The sequence below is a fragment of the Oryx dammah genome, unplaced genomic scaffold, assembly GCF_014754425.2.
Source record: "Oryx dammah isolate SB20612 unplaced genomic scaffold, SCBI_Odam_1.1 HiC_scaffold_14, whole genome shotgun sequence".
In the NCBI taxonomy this organism is placed as follows: Eukaryota; Metazoa; Chordata; class Mammalia; order Artiodactyla; family Bovidae; genus Oryx; species Oryx dammah.
Genome location: NW_024070198.1, coordinates 10,919,812 through 10,946,815, shown reverse-complemented (window position 1 = coordinate 10,946,815; position 27,004 = coordinate 10,919,812). Strand labels below are relative to the sequence as shown.

At 34.3% G+C, this 27,004-nt stretch overlaps 1 protein-coding gene across 6 annotated transcripts in view; it reads right to left on the bottom strand.

Annotated features, from left to right (window-relative positions):
* The window catches only part of KIF20B (kinesin family member 20B), an 81,599-nt gene that overhangs the window by 27,990 nt on the left and 26,605 nt on the right, over positions 1-27,004 (bottom strand). For 4 of the 6 annotated variants that reach the window (XM_040254725.1, XM_040254729.1, XM_040254728.1 and 1 more), the window contains 9 exons: positions 26,310-26,449; positions 25,643-25,781; positions 24,419-24,647; positions 23,632-23,684; positions 22,179-22,298; positions 15,874-16,027; positions 5,901-7,137; positions 5,425-5,563; positions 794-913 (listed from right to left, as the gene is read on the bottom strand). In XM_040254725.1, coding sequence (XP_040110659.1) covers positions 794-913; positions 5,425-5,563; positions 5,901-7,137; positions 15,874-16,027; positions 22,179-22,298; positions 23,632-23,684; positions 24,419-24,647; positions 25,643-25,781; positions 26,310-26,449 — 2,331 coding nt within the window. The remainder of the gene's footprint in view (positions 1-793; positions 914-5,424; positions 5,564-5,900; positions 7,138-15,873; positions 16,028-22,178; positions 22,299-23,631; positions 23,685-24,418; positions 24,648-25,642; positions 25,782-26,309; positions 26,450-27,004) is intronic. The other 2 variants (XM_040254730.1, XM_040254731.1) reach the window with 1 other exon arrangement.

The window sequence follows — 27,004 nt, the reverse complement described above, 5'->3', positions numbered from 1 at the left end:
CCTAAAGATCCCTAAGGTGTTGGAATCATGAAATAATTGTCTTCTTGAAAGCAGGATTTTAACAGCCTTTTCCCCCTAAAGGCCTCCAAACATCTTTTGAAAACGTGACTCTTGTTCTGCAGGTGTCGGGGATCTTGTTGGCAGACTAAGAATCTGGAATCTCCCCTAAACCTGGGGCTGCAGTGCCCTTCCCTGATGGCAAATGCAAACGCATCTCTGGAGCAATCCCAGCTGTTCTAGGCACTTTGACCAGACAACTGGGCTGGGTTTACCACCTAAGAGTCCTGAGTTGTGATAAACATTTTAAGGCAGGAGAAGAAAAAAAAATTTTTTTCAAACATAAAATTCTCTGTCCCCGCCTCCTACCCTATTTTAACTGTACATTATGCACTGGCATTAACCTCTCCTTAGAAGACACAGGAATGCCTGCTGGATGGTAAAAAGCTATTTTCTCCTGGTGCCAACAAGGTAACTGCTTAGGAGATAACCTTCCTTCTTATAGTCAAAGGGCTATGATTACCCCCTACTCACTTTATACTGCACATCTGAGTACTGTAAATTGTCAACAATATATCATTTGATGTATAACCCTTTGTCTCAAAAAGTATGCAACTTTGCTTTGACCTCTAATGGGTAGAACAGTCCTAAGAGCTTTCTGAAAGACTGTCTCCAAGGTTACAATCCTCAGAATATCCATTTCTTACTTAAAAAAATATATATATATACATTTAATTAAACACTAAAATATACCAACAGAATCTACTGAAATCATCTTTAAAAACAAAACTGTTACCTTAAGTTGTTGAATGGTTCGCTGTTTCATATCTATTTCCTGAGAACATTGGTTTTTCTTTTTCTCCAGTTCATTAATTTTAATCCTCAACAATTTCTCCTCATCACGCATTACAGAGATCTACAAAGTAATAAATCAAATTAAGTATTTCTAAAAATATTAATTGCTTGTTGTTTAAAATTCAAGGCCACTGTTTCAAAGATTAATGTCCTTTTAAGAGCATTAGAAAAATTACAGATTCTAACATACATGATGTAACTCAAATTATCAGAATCTCAAACTCTGTAAATAATACTAAAAAAAGACTCAGAATAGTCCCATGCATGCAAGAGGGAAATTATTATCATGGAAAAATCAATAGAGATACTCTAGGGGAAAAATACTGACTCTGATTTCCAAGATTTATTAAGTAATATGATCCAGTAATATAAGAAATAACTTAACAGCTAATAATGGCATGTAGAGGATGAAAACAGAACAATTACAAGATCAAAAGATACCCATGCAAGGGAAGGTCAATTGATTTTTGGTGCTAATCCTACAAACTTAATCATACAAACCTATTAAAGAAATCAAAAAGCACTTTGAATTAGTATGCAAATCTTAAAGGAAAAGAGGGGAGGAGAGGAGAGAAGGCAAAGGGATAAGTAGAGAAAACATGTAATCAAAGTACATTTTTAGGCCAATTTTCAAGATACCTAGGGATCTCATAAACTGAAGGAAATTAACTGAACCAAGTTCCCCTTCATAAAAATTATGGAGATACCATAATAATAGTAGTTCTTTGGTTTCAGGTGATTTTTACATTTCTTTTTAGGCTTCCTGTATGTTCCAAAATTACTATAATAAACATATATTCCTTTTATAATCATACATTAGTAAAATTTAATTTTATATATTATCTTATTTTGTTCAAAGACAAGGGACTTCCACTAATAAACACCATCTTCATCAATTTTACAGAAATAAACTGTCTGCCAATAACATAGAGACTATGTATCGCACCAAGATGCACGTAAGGACTGCTTCCGTTTCCATCCTGGCTCTAACACTGGACAAGTTATCTCTCTCAATGCCTATTTCCCTAGTCATAAAATGGAAGCTAAAAATAGTCCCTATGCCTAACATTTGTATGAAAATTAAATGAGATGATACATGTAAACTCAGAACAACCAATCCAGAGTAAGCTTCTATTATTATTAGCATTAACAATATACATCGTTTATTTTGAAAGACAGAAAACACTCTTAATTCTCGCCCTGAGAGTAATGCTAGTCATCTGCACAATAAAACATTACTTAAAAAGAGATACCACCTAAAACTATGAAAAAAAAATCTTAAAACTGAACAAATTTTAAAAGCAGTATTTATATATAGCTGATCCCATTTATAAAAATAAAAACACACAAGCACATAGAGTAACTATTTTATATATATGGATACGGAGGGTATCTACCAAGTCATGGCGGGAGCTTCTCTTTACCAGTACAGGCCTAACAGTCATGAAAATTATAATTTATTTTATCAAAAAGTTCACAATCATTCTTTCCATTCATTTTTAATTTACATTAATGCTATATTATTGTGAGTTTTCTTATGCTACCTAAAAAAATTATTCAAGGACTTCAAATGCTGAATAAAAAAGTTTTAAATCCCACTGTTGGTGGGAATGCAAACTAGTATAGCCACTATGGAGAACAGTGTGGAGATTCCTTAAAAAATTGCAAATAGAACTGCCATATGACCCAGCAATCCCACTGCTGGGCATACACACTGAGGAAACCAGAACTGAAAGAGACACATATACCAATGTTCATTGCAGCACTGTTTAAAATAGCCAGGACATGGAAACAACCTATATGTCCATCAGCAGATGAATGGATAAGAAAGCTGTGGTACATATACACAATGGAGTATTACTCAGGCATTAAAAAGAATACATTTGAATCAGTTCTAATGAGATGGATGAAACTGGAGCCAATTATACAGAGTGAAGTAAGCCAGAAAGAAAAACACCAATGCAGTATACTAACACATACATATGGAATTTAGAAAGATGGTAATGATAACCCTGTACGCAAGACGGCAAAAGAGACACAGATGTATAGAACGGACTTTTGGACTCTGAGGGAGAGGGAGAGGGTGGGATGATTTGGGAGAATGGCATTGAAACATGTATACTATCATGTAATAAACGAATCACCAGTCTAGGTTCGATACAGGATACAGGATGCTTGGGGCTGGTACACAGGGATGACCCAGAGAGATGTTGTGGGGAGGGGAGTGGGAAGGGGGGTTCATGTTTGGGAACTCATGTACACCCGTGGCAGATTCATGTCAATGTATGGCAAAACCAATACAGTATTGTAAAGTAAAATAAAGTAAAAATAAAAACTAAAAAATAAATATATAAAAATAAAAAATAAAAGTACTGAGGAACAAAAAAATAAATAAATATTGAGATAACAGAAAAAAATTAAGTGAAAAAATAATCGCAGAAATAAGTGTAACACTGACTGGCTTTCATAAAAGAGGAGGCCTGACTTTCAGCAAGTAAGATAGAAGGTATTTGCAATATATTTTATAAGAATTAGAACCAAGGACTTCCCTGGTGGGAAGTGGTAAAGAATTACTGATGGAAACTAGAGAAAGCTCGTGCACCAATGAAGACTCTGCACAGCCAAAAATAAATAAATAAACAAAATTTTTTTTAAAAAAGAATCAGACACAAGAATAAAGAAATCCAACATAATAGTAATTTTTAAAAGGACAGCAAAATTAAAATATGAATGAATGTATTTCACAGAGTGAAAACTAGAATAGACATATAGTGAATAAAAACAGACACTGAGAGGAATACAACTTAAAACCACAAGATACCCCTTTATCTCCTGACCCAACAATTCCACCCCATGCCCTACAGATTCTTGTACACGTATACCTAGGGCATGTTTAAAATAGGATCACTCTTTCTTCTAAGAGCAACGAATGAAAACAATCTAAATGGTCAAGAGAATAGATAACTAAATTGTACAGTCACACACACTTTGGAATATTACACAGCAGTGAAAGTGATTAACTATAACCATACATAAATGACTCTCAGGAATATGATGTGGATAATGTCTCAGAACACAATTAATGTATAGAAATAAAATATATATATATAGTTTAACTTACATTTTTAACAGATCTAAAAACAGACAAATACAAAACATTCATTATAGTAACTTCACTGGGGATAGGAAACAAAAAATGGATGAGACCCACAAACATCTGCTGTGTGAATATTCTTCAGACCTTAGCATTTAAGCATTCTTTTGTAACTAACTCTAAGTAATGAAAAATATTTAAAATTATTTCAACTTTTTTAAAAAGTCTAATTATGATACAAAATACAGCAGTCATAAAAGAAAAATAAATTGCTCCAAGGGAAAAAAGTACCATAATCAAAATCAAGAAAAATGGCAAGATAGGGGTCAGGTACAGGGGTTATCCACAATTAATACCTTAAAAAGTTAATTTCCTAAATATATAATAAGCTCCCATAAAACAATAACAATTAAAAAAAAAAACCCTAAACTAAAACAAAGAATATGAATACTCAGACCACAGGAGAAAAAAAAAAAAAATGTAAACCAAACAAAGTTCATTCTAATTAAAAGATAGGCAAGTTAGAATTATAGTTGAGATATACTATTTACATGTCAAGTTAGCAGATATCAAAGAAATAATAAAATATTACCTTGTGGATAAGAGTATAGAGAAAAATACTTTCTTATACATTAGTCCTGGTGAGTAAATTGGCAAAATCTCTAAAATCTCTAAAAAGCATAATAAATATCAAAATGTACAAACCAGTGACTCATAAATTCAACTTTTAGGAATTTATTTCACAGGAAGACTTACAAAAGTTCAAAATGACACCACTGCATCATTAACTGGAAATCACCTTAATTGTTCAACAATAGGGGACTCATTAACCATAAATACATGTTCCTAGTCATTAAAAAAGTCATCTGGAAACTCTTTATATCTTGAGATGGAGAGACAGCCAAGATACACTACGTGAAGAAAAACGAGGTTCACACAGTGTTTATTGGAGGTTTCCATTTTTTAACAGGAAGAGAAGGAAGGGACTACAGAGGAAAAGGGAGAAGTGAAGAAAAAAAAATATTGGTAACATTTGATTCCTTGGTGGGAAGCTTGATGGCAGTTTTCCCCTCATTCTATATACTTTCATGTGTTTTAAATTTGGAACCATGTGAACGTATTTCCTATTTTTAATATCAAATTATAATAAAAACTTGTTACAACTACACTACATACTCTCCTACATACAATCTGTAAACAGAAGTTTACTTTTTACTTTTTGGGGGGACTTGAGCTTAGTCCTTAAAAGAAAAAAAAGGCTCTAATCTTACAGAAGGCACTTATTTTTTCTTACTATCAGACATTCTTCGGTTTAAGCTGACTAAATTTTTGGTGAAATAACAGTTCTCGTCATTAAAAAAAAAATTATGGAGTTGACAAATGTTCTGGTCAATACTAAAATTAGTGTCTAAACATGATATATAAGGAAAACAATGGTTATCATTTAAATTGGCCACACAACTTTTCAAATAACTAACCTCTTTCTGTACTTGCTCAATCTGCTTTTTGGCATCGGCCAGTTTCTCTTTGAGCTCAGCATAATCTTCTTCCTTCCTCTGAAGATCAGCTTTCAGATTCTGGATAAGAGCAGTGCTTGCAGAGAGCTCATCTTTCAACCTAAGAAGAAAAAATCACTTTCCTATAGTGATATATCACTAATCACTTAGGATCATATGTGTGACTAGTAATCTACAAAATTAGATCTTTTCACAAACTTGGAATGTCCATAGCATGAATGAGTACTTCAAGGATTTCAGGAGATTTTATAAACAGAACTCTGCGTGAAAATAACATTCAGTCCCACAGGTTTATACAAAGTTCAAGTTCTTCTCTCAACATACTTGCTATATTTAACCAGATTAAGTTATGCCCACCTAAATTCTTTAAAAGCTATATAGAAAAATCAATAAAGAAATGCAAAATTTTTTAAACCTTTTAATAACTTTTAGCTTACTTTTCTGTTTCTTGCCAGTTTGTTTCCTTTTCTTCTTCCTTTAATTGAAGTGAATGCTTAGCATCTTGCAAATTTTTTGTTAACTGCATGATTTCTTCTTTCAATTTGACTTCCCTTTCACTTAAATCTCTGGCATTTTGGATAGAATCTTTAAGATTTGCTTGACATTCATTCAGATTTCTTTCTTGCTTTAAAATGATAGATTCCTTTTCCATAATCTCCTGTTCTAACTTGGCTGAATGGCTACATTCATCTTTCTGAGTTTCTAACATTGCTTCAAGTTCCTTTATTTTCACCTTATAGGAAGTAACATCTTGCGTAAGTTCTGAAAGTGCTCTCTTTCCTTCCACTACATGCTGTACTTCAATATCAAGACTAATGGTTTTCTCTTGCACTTCTTTCTTCAGCTGCTGTATAAGACTGTCTTTTTCTTTTAGTAAATCATCTTGATTCTTTTTCTCCCTCTCCTCTATTTTTAGTCTATTGTTTTCATTTGTATAGCCTTTTACTTCTGCCTGTAATTTTTCAATTTGTTGTTCTAGTTCCTCAATCTGATGGGTTTTTTGGGAGGACGTCTTTACAATCTCTTTACATTCTTCCCAAATGGCTTCAACAGTAGAATGGAAAGACCTTTCCCTACTAAGTTCCTGAACACCATGTTCTTTAACCTGCTTACTTATCAAATAATCATTATCCAAATGACGTAACTGTGTATTTGGCAAATTATCTTCTTGAGAACAACTGGACAGATCCCTGAGATGGAGTAAATCTATGTTTGCAATCTGAGAGACTGAATCAAGTCTACGCAGTTCATCTATTTTTGCCTGCATTAATTTTATTTGGAAAACATTATTTGTGATGTTTCTTCTAGCAGTTTCTATCTCCTCTGACAATTTCATGATCCTTTCCTTCTGTTCTTGATTTATACTTTTCTGCACATGTAATTCAGAAATCACATTGTCATAACTCGACTGAATTTGTTGGACCTCTATACTAAAGCCTAAACTTTTTTTTTCAGAAGAAGAAAGTTCCTGCTGCAAACTAACAATCTGTTTATTTAATTCTGTTTTTTCTTCCTTTTCATTTTTAAGTTCGTTCTCAATGGTGAGTAAACGTGTTTTTAGCTCTTCATTATTTTCTTGTAGAACTCTAATGTTTTCCTCATCTGAAATGCTCTCTTGCGTTTCTTCACTTTTCTTTTGGTCTTCAGTGATAGTTGGACTAGCATGTGTAAGTCCTTTAAAAATAAAATATATATACATTATTAATCTGGCAAACTTTAATAAAATCAAAAAGCTACCATATAAGCCAATATTCAAACATATGAAACATATGAAAACAAACAATGAAAAACAAAGAAGTTAAAAAGGAAAAATCAGATTGCAAAACATACATAGTATAAACCCAATTATGTAAAAATCGTAGTTAAGTCACAGCAGAGTTATTAGCAAAGGATGTACAAAAAATACTGGCAGCTACTTCTGAGTGGGATTACCAGTTACTTCTACTTTCTTTTTATAGCATTTAATGTTATTTGAATTGTCTACCACAAATCTTTATTATCACTAAGAGATAGAGGGTAGGGAATCACACCCTAAGGCTGACTAAAGAACAGTTTAAAAGTACAGTTATACTATAGGTCTACTAAATCAGTGATTTACAAACTGAGTGCCTTACACTTTCAGAGAGGAAATTAGGAGAAAAATGGTTAAACTTCTGCTAAGTCTAATGGAGCCTTATCTTTACTAGTTGCATAACTGTCAATAAACTGTTTGATTCCATGGCTGTTTCCTCAAATGTAAAATGGAAATAATAATATCACCTATCTCAGAGTTATTGTAAAGATCAAGAAAATAAATGAACTTGGAACACTGTGCTTGGGATATAGTTAGATATTATTAGAAATTGAAAATCTGTACAGAAGAGCTCAGCTAGTTAAAAATAAATAAAATTTTGTCTTTTTCAGGCTTAATACCTACATTTCAAAAATAGGGTATTTCTCTCTGCCCTAATTTCTACAGGATAGTGTTAAGAAGGCCAAATAAATTGTATGTTAAAGCATTTTCTAAATGTTATGTAAGTACAAGAACTTTAACAAATACAGTTGATATAGATTAAATTAAACTCTCCAGAGGATGTACTATTAGCTAAAAGTTAATTCTTAACATTTATGTTGACAAAATAATCATCTTACACAACTGTCCAGTATAAATTATGTTCAAATTTTTCTCACAGATTGCATGATTAATTCTTGAAACATAATTCTCAATTCTCCAAATATACAAATTTATCTTTTTATGTTTTTATACAATTTCTGTTATAATAATAACTGATCTGATGAGTGTCTCATATCCTAGGCAAATTACTTCAAAACATAAGAATCTGAACTTTTGGTTTTTAAATTTTTTTCCTATTCTATTTCACTTCATGGTTTGATGTTTATATGTGTGAATTTTATATACAACATGACTCTAATACAATTTATATGTATTTTTTACACAATACTGTATTGATCAACTCAACACGTCTTTTTGACCTTCATGCATCCCCCCCAATTGGCCATTCATCTGTCAATTTCACCTATATTTTTATTTGGCAGTCTCGTTAAGCACATTAAGAATCAAATTTCTGCTTACAGGTTCCAGGTACAATATGAAATCCATAAATGCAGAAGGCAGTCATAAGGGAGAACTGGACTGAAATTCTCCAAAAAATCTATTACTTTCAGTTGTTAACTGTCCAAAGAATCTTTAAAAGGTATATTTTATAGTTGTCTTTTTGGTAAGTGCCAACATATTATCCTATGAATCTGAGTACATCATATTATATTGAAATACTATGTATACTTGTTGCTCTCATCTATTATATCCCATATTTGCTGACAGAAGACTCTCTCTGTCTAATGCATCTTTACATACTTGAACAATAATCCTAAATGAATTATTTTTTACATTTAGCTACATTGCTTATGTTCTCCTTTTCTATCTCTAAGACATATCACTGGATCAGAAAAACACAATTTTTGTAATCAGTCTAGATATGTGCAAATTTATAATCTAACATGCTCCAGTTGTATTAACTCAGTTACTGTAGTATAATTTTATGTTTTAAATTTTAAGGTTTTATCTTTACGGTATCATTTTTACAATGGTGACTCTCTAGTTTTAGAGAGTAAGCAAGAGAGCTCAGAATGTAGATTCCAAACAAATATCAAACATACTGATTTGGTAAATCTGGAATGTATTGTACATGCAAACACCTTGAGCGTACATACACAACGATCCAGGCACTTATCTGTTTAAACTTCTGGAAGGACTTGATGGTCACCCCTGTAATACATTTTGGATCTAAACATATCAGTTTGCTTCATTACAAAGCCCCTATCTGGCAGGCCGGCTACATGCAATTGTTCCATAAGAGATAAATATCAAATCTCACACAGCAATGAGATTCAAGCCCTTGAATTTTCCCCCTGCTGTGGCAGGCTCCTGAGCATCTAGACGAGACAACAGTGCCCAATCTAATGAATCTGTTCAGTTAAGGAGGCATCTTTAAGATCATAAAAAGCTCTTTAAAACTGATACTATCCTACAAACAAACAGTATGCACACCACAAGAAGCAGTCAACAGAATGAAAAGGCAACCTGTGGAATGGGAGAAAATATTTGCAAACCATTTGTCCGGTAGGACAAGGAGTTAATATCTAAAATATATAGGAAACTCACACAACTCAACAGCCAAAAAATCAAGCAATTCAGTTAAAAAATTGGCAGAGGAGTCAAACAGATATTTTTCCAAAAAGACATACAAATAATCAACAGGTACAGGAAAAGGTGTTCAATATCACTAAGCATCAGGGAAAAGGAAATCCAAAGTACAGTAAGATTATCACCTAACACTTGTTAGGATGTCTATCATCAAAGAGATAAGAGATAACAAATGTTGACAAGAATGAGAAGAAAGAGGAAATCTGATCACTGTTAATGGGGATATTTAGTAGTATAGGCAGTAGAAAACCAGTATGGAGGTTTCTCAAATAATCAAAAATCGAACTATCATATGATCTAACAACCCCACTTCTGAGTATAAATCCAAAGGAAATGAAATCACTATTCAAGTTCATGCAAGTTCATGCCCTATGTTCACTGCAACATTTTTTACAATAGCCAGGACATTGAAAAAAACCCAAGTGTCGATGGATGGGTGAAAGGATTTTTTAAAAAGGGGTATAAGTATGTATACAATGGAATATAATTACTCAACCTAAAGAAGAATGAAATCGTGCCATCTCCAACACAGGTGAACCTGGAGGGTTCATTTTGTGAAATAAACTACACATGGAAAGACAAATACTGTATGGTATCAATACAAGGGAAAAACAAAGATTTAACTCATAGAGACAAAGAATAGAATGGTGGTTGATGGAACCAGGAAGAGGCTTGTAAAAGGGTATAGTTTTTCAGTTGAAGATGAATAAAGTCATAGGATCTAACTATAACATGGTGACTATAATTGATAACAATGTAGTGTATAACTGAAATTTGCTTGGAGTGTGTAACTTGAGTGTTTTCACCAAAAAAAAGAGGTGGAAAATAGGTGAATACATGAGATGATGTATGTATTAATTAATTAACATGGTGGGAAACTTTTCACAATGTATATCAAATCATGTTAAACAGTTTAAATATATCACAATATTATTTCTCAATTATACCTCAATAGGACTGGGGGAAAAAAAAAATCCCAGTTCTCTCAATATACTGATGTCCCCGGTTAGAGTATCCCCTCACTGCAAACTCACTGTATAATCTGAGAACATCATCTTGCCACTCCAAGAATTTATCCATTTTTACATTCAGTAGTCTACTTGCAAATACAAGCTTTATTTGTTTTCATTTTTCAAATACAATCCATATTCTTTTCCTTCACGCAATAGTTTAAATGCTCTTGGGCAGCAGTAATTGTGTAATCCCGTAACAGGATTCTAAGATTTCTTTAACAGACTAACTAAAGGCACACTGGATAACGTTTAATCCCTATAAATCACATTGTCTCTTCTGACTCAAAAAGGAGAGGAAAATCACAGCATTACTCCTGCTCTACAGCCTGGTTTCTGAAAAGCTAATGAGCTGATTTTTGAAGATTCTCCTATGTTTGTAGTTACATTTTCATAATTTAGGTCCTTCAGATTCTCAGTTTATTCTAAGGATTCCAGCTACTTTGGAAACTAACAGATTCACTCTTATTTACTTTTATAACAAACTTGCCCATTTATTCTAACAAATTTTTTTAAATTCAGACTGTCTCCTAACATTTTACAAAACTGTAGCCAAGTCATCCCAAAGTGGAATAACTTTCTTTCCCCCTGATTCACACTTCTACTTTCCCTTTAAGTAATTTTGTACTTATGACACAATTTTCACACCTATGACTTCATCGGTGGAACTTCACCAGTGGAAATAACTAATCCTTCTGCCCTTTAAGAAGACAAGTTATTAAAAAAATGTCTGAACCCTTTACCAAGAGAGATGGGATGTAAGCAAGTTAAAAATGATAGTCAGAAATTCAGAGCTCACAAATAAATCCTGAATATCCTGAGAGAAGAGACTTGAGTCATGTATACTATATGGACATATCCCTAAACCTTGAGGTAAATTAAATCAAGTGCAACATAGCTTTTGTGATCAATAAAAGCATTTTGTCATGTTGTTCTCTTACTATACTTTAATAAACTAGATAATTACATAAGATACTTCAGGAAATTGGATTTGCATCTGATATTCAGATATCCACATTATCCTTTTAGAAATTTTTATGTTTCATATCAAAGGATTCATAGAACATATTCAGAACAGTGTTAGGGAGAAATTAAATTATTAGTCTAGCAATAAAGATGAAGTAGATTATACAGTATATGAGCCTAATATAGGTTAACTTATAAAAAGTAAACATAGCAATAAGAAAGTTAGTTACTTTAATTCAGTATTTCCACCACATCCAACCTGTACATATACTGCTTTACCTATATTTTGCTACAAAAATTAGTTTTGGTTGGAAAGTCACAGGTGAGCAGACTATAGCATATTTCTGGTTTGTCTCCTTTATTACTATTCTGAAGGGTTATTTCTTGAAATGTTTACATGGTTAATCAGCTTACCCAAAGTACAGATATAGTGACAAAAAGAAGTAAATTCACTTTCATAGGGAAATAGCTTTGCATTTCCTTTTAAGAGCAGAAAACATCAATCCTGCATAACTATCAACCCCCAATCCTATCCTAGTAAGTACAGAAATCACATATTTTGTTTTGGAGATTTTTTAGTAGCAGGTTGAGGGCGAAAAATGGTTATATTATAGCTACAATTTTCATATGATCTCTTATGTAGTCCTTATAGTCTCTTAACAACAAATAATTAAGAAATAGCCGCAGTGGTTATGATTTTAGGGGGGAAAAAAGTATTTTGTTACCTAAATTTATAAACCTACTCACATCCAAATTATTTATTACTAACAACCCAGACTATTATATAATCATCTTTTCCATGAATGGGGTTACCCTTAGGGTTAGCCGTACCATGTGGATCACTCGCTCCTGCACCCTTCCACTACCTAGTGATCTACAGATCCTACATTTTCATCTATCCTGAATTCTCAACTACTCTATGGCCCCAAACAAGGTGAAAAAACAGAGAAACAGTGCTATGGAAATCATAAAAAGATTATACTCCCTGTAGTTAAGGCACCACTCATTCAGTGGATAATAGAAAATGACCATGCATATTAGTGTGCTGTTTCATACTGTTCATGGGGTTCTCAAGGCAAGAATGCTGAAGGGGTTTGCCATTCCATTCTCCAGTGCCTAAAGAACTACGAACGGAGGTTCATACACTGTACAGGAGGCAGTTATCAAAACCATCCCCAAGAAAAAGAAATGCAAAAAGGCAAAATGTTTGTGGAGGCCTTACAAATAGCTGAGAAAAGAAGAGAAGCGAAAGGCAAAGGAGAAAAGGAAAGATATACCTATCTTGAATGCAGAGTACCAAAGAATAGCAAGGAGAAATAAGAAAACCTTCCAAAGTGAACAATGCAAAGAAACAGAGGAAAACAACAGAATGGGAAAGACTAGAGATCTCTTCAAGAAAATTAGATACCAAGGGAATGTTTCATGCAAAAATGGGCACAATAAAGGACAGAAATGGTATGGACCTAACAGAGACAGAAGATATTAAGAAGAGGTGGCAAGAATATACAGAAGAACTGTACAAAAAAGATCTTCATGACCCAGATAACCACAATGGTGTGATTACTCACCTAGAGCCAGACACCTTGGAGTGTGAAGTCAAGTGGGCCTTAGGAAGCATCACTACAAACAAAGCTAGTGGAGGTAATGGAATTCCAGCAGAGCTATTTCAAATTCTAAAAGATGATGCTATTAAAGTGCTGTACTCAATATACCAGCAAATTTGGAAAACTCAGCAACAGCCACAGGGCTAGAAAAGGTAAGTTTTTTCATTCCAGTCCCAAAGAAGGGCAATGCCAAAGAATGTTCAAACTACCACACAACTGCACTCATTTCACACACTAGCAAAGTAATGCTCAAAACACATGTACACCCATGGCAGATTCATGTCAATGTATGGCAAAAACCAATACAATATTGTAAAGTAATTAGCCTCCAATTAAAATAAAATTTATATTAAAAAACACATATATTAAAATAAAAATTCTCCAAGCTAGGCTTCAACAGTATGTTAACTGAGAACTTCCAGATGTTCATGCCGCATTTAGAAAAGGCAGAGGAACCAGAGATCAAATTGGCAACATCCGCTGGATCATAGAAAAAGCAAGGGAATTCCAGAAAAACATCTACTTCTGCTTCATTGACTATGCTAAAGCTTTTGACTGTGTGGATCACAAGAAACTGTGGAAAATTCTTAAAGAGATGGGAATACCAGACCACCTGACTTGCCTCCTGAGAAACCTATAAAAAGGTGAAGAAGCCAACAGTTAGAACTGGACATGGAACAACAGACTGGTTCCAAATTGGGAAAGGAGTAAGTCAAGGCTGTATATTGTCACCCTGCTTATTTAAATTATATGCAGAGTAAATCAAGCAAAATGCCAGACTGGATGAATCACAAGCTGAAATTAAGGTTGCTGGGAGAAATGGCAACAACTTCAGATATGCAGATGATACCACTCTAATGGCAAAAAATGAAAAGGAACTTTACAGCTTCCTGATGAAGGTTGAAAGAGGACAGTGAAAAGCTGGCTTAAAACTCAACTTTCAAAAAATTAAGATCATGGCATCCAGTTCCATCACTTCATGGCAAATAAATAAAGAAAAAGTGGAAACAGTAGAAACAGATTTTATTTTCTTGGGCTCCCGAATGACTGTGGACAGTAACTAAAGCCACTGAATTAAGAGATGCTTGCTCCTTAGAAAAAAAGCTATGACTAACCTAAACAGCATGTTAAAAAGCAAACATCATTTTGCTGACAAAAGTCCATCTAGTCAAGCTACAGTTTTTTCCAGTATCATGTACAGATGTGAGAGTTGGACCATAAGGAAGTCTGACTGACAAAGAATTGATGCTTTTGAACTGTGGTGCTGGAGAAAACTCTCACAAGTCCCTTGGACAGAGAGAAGATCAAGCCAGTCAATAGTAAAGGAAATCAACCCTGAATATTCATGGGAAGGACTAATATTGAAGCTCCAATACTTTGGCCACCTGATGCAAAGAACCAACTCTTTGCATCAGGAAAAGACCCTGATGCTGGGAAAGACTGAAGGAAGGAAGAGAAATGGGCAATAGAGGATAAAATGGTTGGATGGCATCACCAATTCGGCAGACATGAGCTTGAGCAAACTCCAGTAGATAGTTAAGGACAGGGAAGCCTGGCGTGCTGCGGTGCTGCTGCTGCTAAGTCACTCAGTCGTGTCCGACTCTTGGCGACCCCATGGACTGCAGCCTACCAGGCTCCTCCGCCCATGGGATTTTCCAGGCAAGAGTGCTGGAGCGGGGTGCCATTGCCTTCTCCGATGCTGCAGTGCACGCGGTCCCAGAAAGATACAAATGAGTGACTGAACAGCGACAAGTGCATATTAGTTTCAACCTATTAGCTCATAAACTATTACATTAATATAGCTAATGCTATCAGTTCAGTTGCTCAGTTATGTCCGACTACTGCTATATTATCCTTTAAGTCAACTACTTTTGAAAACATTACTTTTACTGAGGTTCTATGAAGTTTGTATTATATTGGTGTATTATCCAATTGTTTTTATTCTTAACAACCTTAGAAGGCAGGTATATTTAACTTATTTTACTAATAAACAAAGCAAGACTTAATTTATCCATTTATCTCAAGGTGAAGCAGCTAATTAGGTTTCTAAAGTAATGTATGTTCTCTTAGAAAGTCTTCCTTCTCTGTATTATATTATAAAAGTTTTCCTAAAGACAGAATAGTTTAGAGGTAAAGTGAAAGCTGCTATGTTCTACATAGCCAGGGAGGTATAGCATAAAGTGAGTAAGCTTAGCACACACTTTTTTTTCTAGTAGTTTCATAGAAAACACAACTTGACCACGTTTGCCTTTTGTAACGTTTAGCTCAAAGTCTTCCAGTTAAATTGCCTTTCCTTCAAATGAAAAAAGAAGAAAGAGGGAAAAAAAGTGTGGAGAAATTTTGACAGAAAAGGTGACTTTCAATTACAATAGGCACAGAAATAAGAGAATCACCATGATGCTAAACTGGTAAGAGCATGACATCTAAAAACATTAAAATGAAGGCGGCTTTAAATAACTGCATCCTCTAGACAGTTTATAACATGTTAGTGTAAAAATTAGGGACACTTAGATTTTCTCAGGTTTCTTCCTTAGATAAGAAAATTTCCTTCTACTTGCAACTTTTGTGTTTCCTGGTTTAGGAGTTAGCTTTCTTAATGGCCTCCTGTTAGCAGCTGAAGAAGTACCTTTCTTTGCTGGTGGTTCATCTTGTTGAAGTTCAATTTCATTTAATCTTTTTCTTCCTGAATATGTTTTAGTTTTGCTGTCCTTAGACACTTCAGTTGTCTCATTACAAACCAATTTATTGTTTATTATTAAAGAAGAATTACCAACATTGTCCTAAAGTAAAATAAATTAAAATTAGTTCACATATAGAAAGCTATAATAAATCTAAGAACTATACAAATTAAAATTCAGTACTGCATCATAAAAATTGTATTTTCAAGTTTGTTGAGATATTTTCTAGGTTATTTCCTAAATCTCACCCTACCCTAAAATAACTGATGACTCTACAAAATAAGTAATATTAAATAACTTGTATAATCACTAAGCAGGACTCCCCCCAAAAAAAAGTAACTGTGTAGCTTCATCCTGATACCAAAACTAAAAACAAATTCATCTTTAGATTTTCTAAGAAGATCCGGTGGGTAAGACTTATTTGCAGATAACCAAGTCCTAAAACACTTACCTCTAAATCATAAACAAAATGAGCTTTGACAAAGAGAAACAGGAAAACACTATGACATAATTGCTCCTTATACTTTCACTTAAAATTTTGAATAATCATGAATAACTAGAAAACATCAATCATTTTGTTTTGCAACCAAAGCTCAAAGTAACCATGTCCTACACTTCAACAAATCCCAGAAAAAGTTCTAATCTTAGCTTCTAGCCTTTGTATATTCAAAGATACACAATCTACATACTGCTTTAAAACTGAGTTTATCGAGATGAAAAAGACCACTTAGATTTCCATTTTTTAAGGCAAAGACTACACCTCCCTAATAGGACAGCAGAAAGGTACCCAGAAAGAAGGGTGAAACCTTAGCAATTAAGTGCATGTTTATAAAGTAATTAAACGTTTGGGAAAGGCAGAGATGAATTAAATCCCTACATACTGGTAGCAATCCATTTGCAGGGGGCGGGTAAGTGGTGGGTAAAACTATTTGAGAAAATAAAGCATATTTTATATTATAAAATCATCACTTTGTTAAGAGATATAGATTAAAATGATTTTAATTCATAATCATTAAAAAAAAAAAAAGCAGTCTTTTCAGATAGCCCTAAACAAAGAATATCATGAAGACAACCTCCATGCTTTTTCACAATTAGTCCCTTGGTGTCACTGATAAGTGACAAAGTCCTGGGATAGAGGAATCAGACCTCTGACAAAGTCTGAGTTTTCAAACAGTCCATGACAATTTTAAGTTGTCCCCCTTCCATGTTCAGACATATTATAATCACCTAATTAATTTTCCCCTCTTCAAATTATACAATCTTCACCAAGAAAACAATCTATCCTCCACAAGTGTCAGTTACCAAAAGGAGTATTTTCTGCCTAGAGTATTCTTGGTAGGAAGGATGCTAAAGAACCATTCAAAACAAACTTTTATCATTAAAAGAGTCTGCTTTGGACTCTTTGGAACACTGACCCCAGATCAACAGCTGATCAGCACAGTCAGGTTAAGTTCTAATTTACTTTGCATTTGTTTATTTATGTGAACAATTTAGCACACTGTTTTAAGTTAGTTGATAAAACAATCTAGAGCCTATCTAAAAACTTTACTCAAAGGCAAGGATTATTAAATTAGGAATACTGCTTCTTTTATACTGCTTTTTTTTACTATTATTTACATAAACATTATTAACATTATGTGATATGCAAACATACTACAGAAACAGATTATGATCCCTTGCTAAATTCCAACATTCTTCTTCAAAGTTGTAGGCACCAGAAGTGATCTGTCTCTGGCTTCTCTTTTTCTAGTTTGTTTTCTGTTTTGTTTTTTTTTTCTTAACCTTCAACAAATCTAAGGCTGAACTTAAAATTCAGATCAAGTCCTGGGAGCTCAGCTGGTAAAGAATTCGCCTGCAATGCAGGAGACATCGGTTCGATTCCTGGGTCAGAAAATGCCCTGGAGAAGAGACAGGCTATCCACTTCAGCATTCCTGGGCTTCCCTGGTGGCTCAGCTGGTAAATAATCCACCTGCAATGCCAAAGACCTGGATTTGATCCCTGGGTGGGAAGAGCCCCTGGAGAGGGGAACAGCTACCCACTCCAGTATTCTGCCTGGAGAATCCCATGGACTGTATAGTCCATGAGGTCGCAAGGTCGGACAGACTGAGCAACTTTCACTCACTCACTCAGAACAAAAACAGGTGGCAAATAATCTCAAAGTGCTAAAAGCCTGGAGGTCCAGCAATTCATTTACTTGAAAAAGTCAAAAGCCCTAAGTTGTAAAAAGTTTTTCCTTTTATTTCACAAATCAATTTCCTCTTCTTAATCCATACCACCACTACCCAACTACCTTAAATCAAAATCCTCATCAACTGTCACCTGAACTTTTCCAAGAGTTTTCTAGTTAGTCTCCCAGCCTTCATTCTAATTCCACCTCAATCCATCTTCCAAGTTTCTAAAAATATCAACTCAAAATAAAAAATCAACTTTGCTATTCTTCTCCTTAGACTCCTTGCTGCCTACAGAATACAACCCAAATGCTTTAATGAAGTATTTAAGGCCTTCTGCTTCCCTGGTGGCTCAGATTGTAAAGAATCTGCCTGCAATGCAGGAGATCCGGGTTTGATCCCTGGGTCAGGAAGATCCCCTGGAGAAAGAAATGTCAACCCACTCCAGTATTCTTGCCTGGAGAATCAATCCCATGGACAGAGAAGTCTGGAGGGCTGTGGTCCACGGGGCTGCAGAGTCGGACACGACTGAGTGACTAACACACACACCATCTTACCCCAGTCTACTGCTCCTGGGTTCCACACCATCTTACCCCAGTCTACTGCTCCTGGGTTCCACACCATCTTACCCCAGTCTACTGCTCCTAGGTTCCACACCATCTTACCCCAGTCTACTGCTCCTAGGTTCATCATTCATCTTTCCTGCTTCAGACTTTCTTCCTAAGCAAACTTAAAACTTACACTTTCCTACACTGAATGAAAGGCTTCTCATATGTCCATGACTGTGCATTCTGATTCTTTAATCTAGAAAAGAAGTGTATGTTCTTGTCCCTCACACCCACCAACTGCTCCTACTTTGGACTAGATAAATTTCACTTGCCATTTAAGATTCAACTTAATCATTTTCATCTGCACAAACTATTCTCTCAAACCCTATCTATTCTCAGTTTCTTGTACATACTGACTGCTGCTGCTGCTGCTAAATCACTTCAGTCGTGTCTGACTGTGCGACCCCATAGATGGCAGCCCACCAGGCTACCCCGTCCCTGGGATTCTCCAGGCAAGAACACTGGAGTGGGTTGCCATTTCCTTCTCCAATGCATGAAAGTGAAAACTGAAAGTGAAGTCGCTCAGTCGTGTCTGACTCTTAGCAACCCCATGGACTGCAGCCTACCACCACTGTACATTTCATTATAAATACATTTACGTTGGTTTTCTCTTACTGGAGAGTTAAGAGGAGTAGTTTTTATTAATCTGTATAATTCCTAGAATCTAGCAGAGCACTGGGCACACAGAATCTCAGTTTTCCTTGACAAAATAAATCATTTTATGCTTCTCCTAACTCTCTACCTTACTACAGGGGTATTTCTCCCAGTTCAGAAAAGTTAAACAATAATACATATAACAGACCTGAAAAAAAATCCAACAATATATAATTATAATTGAAATATTAATTACATTACCAATATAATTTGTTGATAACTATATTAACATAAATCCTAAACTGTTAATATAATTAATTAATTTACAATAATGTATTCAATGGAAGTGACAAAAAGTCAGACGGAGTGAATAATGTATCTAATAAATGCCAAAAGAGAGGTCTGCTACAAGAGTAGACAGAGGATGAGCTATGCTTCTCCAGACAATGTTCTGTATTTACCCTTGTAGTATCAAAAACCTATTTGATGTTGAGATGATACAGAGAAAGTTGTGGGTACTGGCATTCAACTCTCAAGACACAAAGGAGAGTCAAATGTAACATTTTATAATATGGTAGTCCCTGCTTCAGTTCAGTTCTGTTCAGTCGCTCAGTCGTGTTCGACTCTTTGTGACCCCACGAATCGCAGCACGCCAGGCCTCCCTGTCCATCACCATCTCCCGGAGTTCACTCAGACTCACGTCCATCGAGTCCGTGATGCCATCCAGCCATCTCATCCTCGGTCGTCCCCTTCTCCTCCTGCCCCTATCCCTCCCAGCATCAGAGTCTTTTCCAATGAGTCCACTCTTCTCATGAGGTGGCCAAAGTACTGGAGTTTCAGCTTTAGCATCATTCCTTCCAAAGAAATCCCAGAGAATACATTCTGAGACCTAGCAGTTGCCCGAAACCATGGCGATATTGAATCCTATATACACTATGCTTTCTCCTGTACATGCTTACAAAGTTTAGTACATGAGGCCTGGCGCGCTGCGATTCATGGAGTCGCAAAGAGTCGGACACAACTGAGTGACTGAACTGAACTGAACCGAAAGTTTAATTAAAAAATTAAGCACAGGGACCTCCCTGGTGGCCCAGTGGCTAAGACTTACTGCTCCCAGTGCCCGGGACTCAGGTTTGATCCCTGGTCAGGAAACTAGATCCTATGTGCTGCAACTAAAGATCCCTCATGCCACAACTAAGATCTGGCAGAGCCAAATAAATTTTTTAGAAAAATTAGGCACAGACTGAGATTAACAATAATAAAATAGAACAGTTATAACAATATACCATAATAAGTTACGTGAATATAGCCTCTGTTGCTCTCAAAATTATCTTGTACGAATTTAATGCTTTTTACATCTTAAGCACTTATGCTCTATGGCCGTAACTTTTGCAGTTTGAGGTGTAACAGCAAAAGTAGCACAAATTTTCTTTTTCCTTCTTCACAATTTCACAAATAGAAGATTCATTCTTACCACAGATCTTAGCAACCTCAGCATACAATTTTTTTCTTTCCTTATTGAGAATTTTCACCTTTACTTTTAAACAAAGCAATTTATAGCTTCTCTATGACACATCCAAATTGTCGGCATCACTACTCTTCTGCTTTGGGGACATTATTAAGCAACACAAGCACTATGATACCAACAACAGACAGTCTGATAAACAAGACTAACAGGAGGGATATGCTAGACAAAGTGATGAGTCAGGCCAGGCAGGATGGAGCAATATGGCATAAGATTTCATCATACTACTCAGAACACTGCACAGTGTAGAACTCATGAATTATTTTAGGCATTTTTCATTTAATCCTTCTGACCAAGGTTAACCCACAGAAACTGAAATTGCAGATAAAGGGGAACTACTGTATACCACACTTGCCTCTGTTAGAGAAAAGACATACAAAAGCAGAGAATTTTAGCTATTAATTTACTCAACCTATTGTGTTATTAACAATACGTCAAAAGATAATTTGAAGGTACCTGCAATAAAAAATGAATATAAAAGAAAGCCAAAACCATTGTTTAATTTAAAAAACAACTAAAAGACAGGCTGATCATCCAATCCTAAACTAACTAAGTATAAAATTACTTACATTTCTATTTATGAAAGGCTACTTAAAAATCCTTAAAATGTTAATAGTTTATATTTTAGTCACTGAGTCGTGTCCAACTCTTTTGCAACAGTATAGAGTGTAGCCCAAAAGGCTCCTCTGTCCATGGGATTCGTCAGGCAAGACACACTGGACTGGGTTGCCATTTCCTTCTGCAGGGGATCTTCCTGACCCACGGATCGAATCCATACCTCCTGCATGGCAAGCGGATTCTTCACTGCTGAGCCCTGACAAGCCCAAAAAGGCTTTATATGCTATAGTTAATAATGTAATTTTTAAAAGAAAATATCCCTGCTATTAAATAGATGAACTTTAGCAAAACTGTGTAAAATAGAAACAAGTTTCTAAAACCTAATGTCATTTATAGTTCTATAGAGATGGATGTACAGATATAGACAGATATATCAATAGAGCAGAGCTACAAAGAGATACAGATCTTTATGATCTGTGGATATCAAAGCACATTTAAGTTTCTTTCACCCCAGAGCTCCCCATCCAGTTTGCTGAGGCTTAAACTTCTAAGGGCTACACGGACTTGTCCCTCTTATGTACAAAACATTCATAGCTTAGTTTGTGGAGATCAAACTGCCATCTTCTAAGTTCTCAAAACTTCATATTAGCACGATAGTGAATTGAATTCACTGCCAAGATAAGCAAGTCAACATTCTTAGTGAATTAGTCTCAGTTGTATAAGCTATTTTAAATTATTTTAAACCAAACCAAACATACTCTTTATTTAATTTATAACACAAATAAAGTTAGATTCTTACACTGCCTTTACATGTGTTTTCCATATGAAATTTTAGGTTCTGAAATTTGTTAATAGTATCCTCTTTTTGGTCAATTTTATCCATCAACTCTTGAATTCTTTGATTCTGCACAATTATTTTCTTTGGGAAGGAAAAAAACAAAGTTTAGTGAATGTACTTTGGGGATAACGAGAATGCAAATATGATAGAGTTTAGAATTCCTTCAAATTTTAAGATTAAGCAAACAAAACAAAACAAAAAACAATAGCAATACACTATGCATAGCATGACTTTATTTTCATTTAAAAAATTAACATGCCTAAATATAAAATGAAAGAGAAGCAATATATCATAATGGATAAGAGGAATCAGGAGTCACATGATCTGGGTTTGATTCCTAGCTTCTCTACTTTCTAGTTGTGAACCTCAAGCAAGTTATTTAATGCCCACATAAAAAACAAAAAACAGTATCTACATCATAAGGTTGTTCTGAGACTTAGATAACTAAAGAACTTAAAAGAGTTTATAGAAAATGTTCTATAAAAAATAACATGTATGTGTGTATGTATGTGTATATATACATAAAATAATCTCAAAGAGCTACCAACCAAGTTGGTTTGGATTTGTTTTCAATATAAGAGAGACATTATGGGGGACTACTGTACCTTCTATTTTACATAGTTTAATATAACAGTATGTTTACAACTAGTAGCTATTTTTATAAATAGGAAAAAAAATAAAAGAAAAGGAGGAGAATAGGAACTGTCTAAACAACTAAAATGTCTTGTATTGAGTTTGGTTATCTTTTTAAGTATTGGGTATTAGATGCCAAGATTTTGAATTATTTATATCTGAGCATATGTTAAAATATTCAGCTCTTTAGAAGAACAAATATAAGTTAAAAGAAGGTCAGGAAAAACATTAAGTTTAGAGTTTTAAATTCACTTCACCTCTATGTATACCTGCAATTTCATACTTAGATCTAACAATGTCAAATCCATCTACAACCACTTAGAGTAATTATCTGATCTGAAGGTATAAAGTGCTAGAGATTCTCAGATTCTGATGCTGTGCATTGATCAGGCCATATCCTAAATTTTAAAACAGTAACTTCAGACAAGATAAATACTATTTAAATAATCTATTCAACACAATGAACCTGGTAAAAAAATGACATAGAGATGATTCTCTGGCAGCACATACAGATCTAAGATGCCTTCTAAGGGAAGAAAGCAAGACAAAAGAACTACAATCCTATTCATATAAATTTTTCAAAAGAAGTATGTTACACACATACACACACATATATATGCATATATACAAATAAAACCTTTCTGGAAAGACCAAAGAAACTTTCCAAAGACCATATGTGGAAAGAGGTATGAGAGTGAAGGCACTTATATACTCATTAATTATTCATGCTGTCTATTTTACTTATTAATTTCCTTATCAAGATAAAGCTTAAAAGCATTACCTTGTTAGATTTCTCAAGCTCTTGAACCAATGAATTTAAATTAATTTCTGATTCTGAAAAAGAATATTAAAAATAAATATCTAAGCACCTAAAAAAATATATCGCTAAATAAACATGAAACATAAGCTGCTACAGTAGACACTTCATTGTTATACTCAGGAAAAAGAATTTTCACAGCAACAGAAGCACACAAACAGCTACAAATTCTACCACCACAGAGTAATGTTTCTGAAAAAGCCACTTTCAAAACCCAGGGCAAAAATGAATGCTGTCTACCCAACAGTAGAAAATTTCTGGAATAATGTCAGAAGAGAAGTAGCTTATACCTTTCTGATCCACTTCATAATGAGGCATCACTTATCTGCTATTTTCCACCCATCTTATTTCACACAGAAAAGGGCAGAGTATTTCATCTAATACTTGAAACTCGGATGTGACAACCCTTCCCAGTCCCCCACCACACACACACACACACACACACACAAATGAACAAACTTCACAGCTTTACAATTTCCTATGAGATTTCTTAATTTGCTGATAAAGCTATACTTAGGTTTTGGATTTTCCTGAAAGTCTATTTTCTAGTAATATTAGTCTAAAAGTAAAGAAAAGGAAAAATATATTTTTACTAGTAAATTACTGGAAACTCACATGAATGGTAAAATATCAAATGTTACCTCCATCGTTTTCTGACCACTTGGTAAATAAGCTGCATAAACCTCATACGTACCAACTGTCTTTTTAAGAATTTATAACATCTACATAGGGATATAATACAGCCACTTACCACTTTCTCTCTTTTTTAACTCTTCTTGGGTTTTGATTAATTCTTCTTTGGTTTTAGCTAATTCAGCTTTAACTTGATTAAACTTTATTTCTAAACAACCAATAGCTTCCTGGGGGTCAGCAAGAGATGCAATATATAAGTGAGCAATTTCAGCCTGTTTCTTAATACCAGTGACATCATCTTGAAGAGAATCAATAATATCTTCAATTCCTACATAATTATGTCCTTCCTAAAAATAGCAAAAACCACATGCCTAATGTTAACAGTGGCTTTCACTACTTCAGTGTGGTACCATCTAGCATGTTTTAAAAACAAATAGCGAAACAAATGCACAACTTACAATTTTCTAAACATATTTTATGTTTTTCTATTAGGTGACTATAGACATGTTTATGTTTTCTTATACAGAAGGACCTCCAAATATGAAAAAGATGTGTTCCATTAGTCATCTTCTATTTTATGGAACATGAGACATTATTTCTCCGTAAGAACAATGTCATAAACTGTTCGTTGTTTATGTACAGTTTACAGAACAATTATAATTACCTAGTTCAGGTATACTCTTAGTCATATAACGAGTCTTAAAAGAGTTTTTGGGCAAGCTGAAGAAACAAATCCTCATTTTCACAATTCAGACTGAATCCCAAACTATGTCAGGGACACAGAATGATGGTTTGATGGCAAGAGCCTAGACATCATCATCCTGGACCGCTGAACTAATTAAAATACAAAGCAAAACAAAAACAACCAACCATTCCAAAAAGATGTGATTGATTTCAGCTTCCGTAGAAGCAGCAGAGAAGAAAAATGTTTCCTCAACAGTAGAGAATGGTTATTCGGCCAAGCAAGAGTGATTTTTCTATATATAAATATATTTTTTTTAATCAGAAGGGAATTAAATGACCCTATAGGTCTGTCAGCCATGTAAAATTCTTAAGTTTAAAACAAATCTGAGTGAGTATCCCATAATCAGACAAAAAGCAATCTACCTACAAACACAATGACTCAAACACCACCAAAGATATAAATGTAAAAGATATTTTTTTCTAAGTTCAATAGCTATACTTAAACTATTTGTGTTTACATTCCTAACAAAGCACATCTACTTATAGTAAAATTACATATTAAGTTTTTTTAATTCTGAAGTATATTAAATTATCACTGATGTCATATACTAAATCCTGGCACCTCTACTTCATGTATTTAATATTTCAGTTAACATACTTCAGTTTCATCTTTCATGGCATGATCTTCATTCTTTGATTCTTCTTGAGCATCACATTTACCAATCAAATCCTTGAAAATAGCCAAACGACATTCAGCATTTTCTTCTAAAATTTCTCGTTCCTGAAGGAGAGTTTCCCTTCATAACAGAAATTAATCCCATTAAGAAACAGAAAAACCACTACTTTACATTTTTAAATTTCTAAGATTAAGCACATTATAAATTAAAGTGAAAGTGTGAAAATGTTAGTTGCTGAGTCGTGTCCAACTCTGAGACCCCACTGACTAGCCCACTAGGCTCAACTGTCCATGGGACTTTCCAAGCAAGAATACTGAAGTGGGTTGATATTTCCTTCTCCAGGGAATCTTTCTGACCCAGGAATCGAGCCCAGGTCTCTTGCATTGAAGGCAGATTCTTTACCAGGACTTAGGCAGGACTTCCCTGGTGGCTCAGACAGTAAATAAAAAGATTTATAAATTAAAAGTCAATTTAAATGATCACTCATATATAATTCACAGTCACCAAAGGGATTAGTAATAGCTATTTTCAAGCTTGCATAAAGTTTAGAGTTTAGAAGTCACCTAATATAAAAAAGCAAAAAAAAAATTTTTTTTCACAAGTAAATAAAATTTTCAATTTTTATCAGACATGAACAAAAAAACTTACTTAAAGTCAGCTTCTCGTTGGGCCAAATACTGAGTAAACTCCTGTGTAACTTCTTCACGAATTTTAAATTCCAATGTTAACTTTTCCTTTCTTTCATTTATTAGTTTTTTTTTCAAATTTTCTATTAAATCCAAAAGTTTCTAAAATATAAATATTAAAATTCTAATTAAAAAGCAAATAAATTCCAAGAGAAAGATATTCCATGTGTTTAAAAATAAAACTTTTCATTTCATTACTATACGTTTCCTTTTAATAAAGATAGTATTTTCACTAAAAACTATGTATATGCAGAGATTGATTAATGTGAAAAATCAAGTTCGTCTCGCCACATTTTAGAAACATAGTTCAAATGTCTGTCTGGTTACATAAAGAATGAAGAGAAAAGAAAATCTGAGCATCTATTATCTACTAGGAACTACTTTGGGGAGTTCATATTTTATTTCATTTAATCCACGCAACCCTTTTTATAATTAGTAGGAGCACTCAAATTTCCTAGGTAGGGACAGTAAGGACAAAGTCTGTGGTAAATGCTTAAGTCTGAGTTTCAAGTTAGTCTGCCAAAATATAAAGTTGACACATTACACAGAGCAGTTACTGCGAATCCCCAGTTTTCAAAATGGCAGAGGGAGATATTACATATTTTATCGGGTTTCTGTAACTATTCAAATGTAAGCAACAACTCTGTCATTGAAAGC